General features: G+C 58.9%; 1 protein-coding gene across 1 annotated transcript in view; it reads left to right on the top strand.

Annotated features, from left to right (window-relative positions):
- Positions 1-815: 815 nt before the first annotated feature.
- The window catches only part of ATAD2 (ATPase family AAA domain containing 2), a 67,070-nt gene continuing 66,746 nt past the window's right edge, over positions 816-1,139 (top strand). Inside the window, exon 1 of the mRNA XM_024741328.1 lies at positions 816-1,087. Coding sequence (XP_024597096.1) covers positions 920-1,087 — 168 coding nt within the window. The 5' untranslated portion in view covers positions 816-919. The remainder of the gene's footprint in view (positions 1,088-1,139) is intronic.

Below are 1,139 nucleotides of genomic sequence, written 5' to 3'. Positions count from 1 at the left end.
CACATGCTGATCATTCAGCATGTTGCTATCTCTTTCAAAGTGGTCACGTTAACTGTTTTAATTTTTTAGAGAAGCCATCTTCTGTAATTCTGTAATGTTGGCAAACATTTATGTGCAGACACGGTTCTAAGGTATAATAAAATCTTAGAACCTCAGGTATTGTAATTAGAGTTAATACACAGATTAGGAAATTAAGACCCGGCGAGGTGAATCATTTGCTCAAGATCGCGGGATCTGTTGGCGCTGGGTACAGAACCTGCGCTTTAACTATAATACTCTGCCCGCTCTCTTTTACCTCTCTTTTTCTTAACTTGTTTGGGTTAAGCTCTTAAGAATCAAAGTCAAGACCTGTCAAAAGCCAAGCGCTTTCTCCCAGTCCAGTTAAGGACTCTGCAATTCGCATTTGAATCCCGCGTGGCGGGAAGCCGAAGGCAGGTGTCGGGAGCGGCGGGGAGGAGCCGCTAGGCCCCGCTAGCCAATCACAGCGGCCGGGAGCCTCCCTTCCCCCTACGGCGTCCAAGCGCCAAAATTCCAAACGGGACGCGCGCCACTACCTGCCGTCTCCCTCCGCCGAGCTCTGCGAGCCGGCACTATCTAAGAAAAAGGAGAGAATGGTCTCACGTCACTGTCCGCTCGGGTCCTCTACCCTGTCGGTGTGGATTCTCCTCAAGTTCGGCCCAAAGTCCTTTGCTCTACAGATGGGAGGGAAGTTTCGAGCCCGCCGTGATAGGGTGGCGACGTGGGAGGGACAGGCGGCGGAGGGATTCCGGGCGCGCGCCCTGCGGCCGTCGGCGCGGAGCTTGTGGCGCCAGAATTCGGAGCGCGGAAGAGCCTGAGCGGCTGTCGCCTGGCATCGGGTTCGTCTCCCGCCGCCGGGTTCGTCTCCCGCCGCGGACGCCCGGGCGAGGAAGGACAGAAGATGGTGGTCCTCCGCAGCAGCCTAGAGCTGCACAGCCACCCCGCCGCCTCGGCCACGGACTCTCTGGACCTGTCCAGCGAGTTCCTGAGCCTGGAGCAGATCGGCCGGAGGCGGCTTCGCTCGGCCGGCGCCGCTGAGCAGTCCGCCGTCACCGTGGCCACCGCGGGCGTGAGTACCGGCCTGGAGCGGGTCCCTCGGGGCCGGGCCTGGGGACTGCCGG

This window comes from Neophocaena asiaeorientalis, unplaced genomic scaffold (genome assembly GCF_003031525.2).
Source record: "Neophocaena asiaeorientalis asiaeorientalis breed wild unplaced genomic scaffold, Neophocaena_asiaeorientalis_V1.1 scaffold177, whole genome shotgun sequence".
Taxonomy (NCBI): Eukaryota; Metazoa; Chordata; class Mammalia; order Artiodactyla; family Phocoenidae; genus Neophocaena; species Neophocaena asiaeorientalis.
Note: the sequence above shows the minus strand (reverse complement) of the source record. Positions and strands in the feature narration are given on the sequence as shown.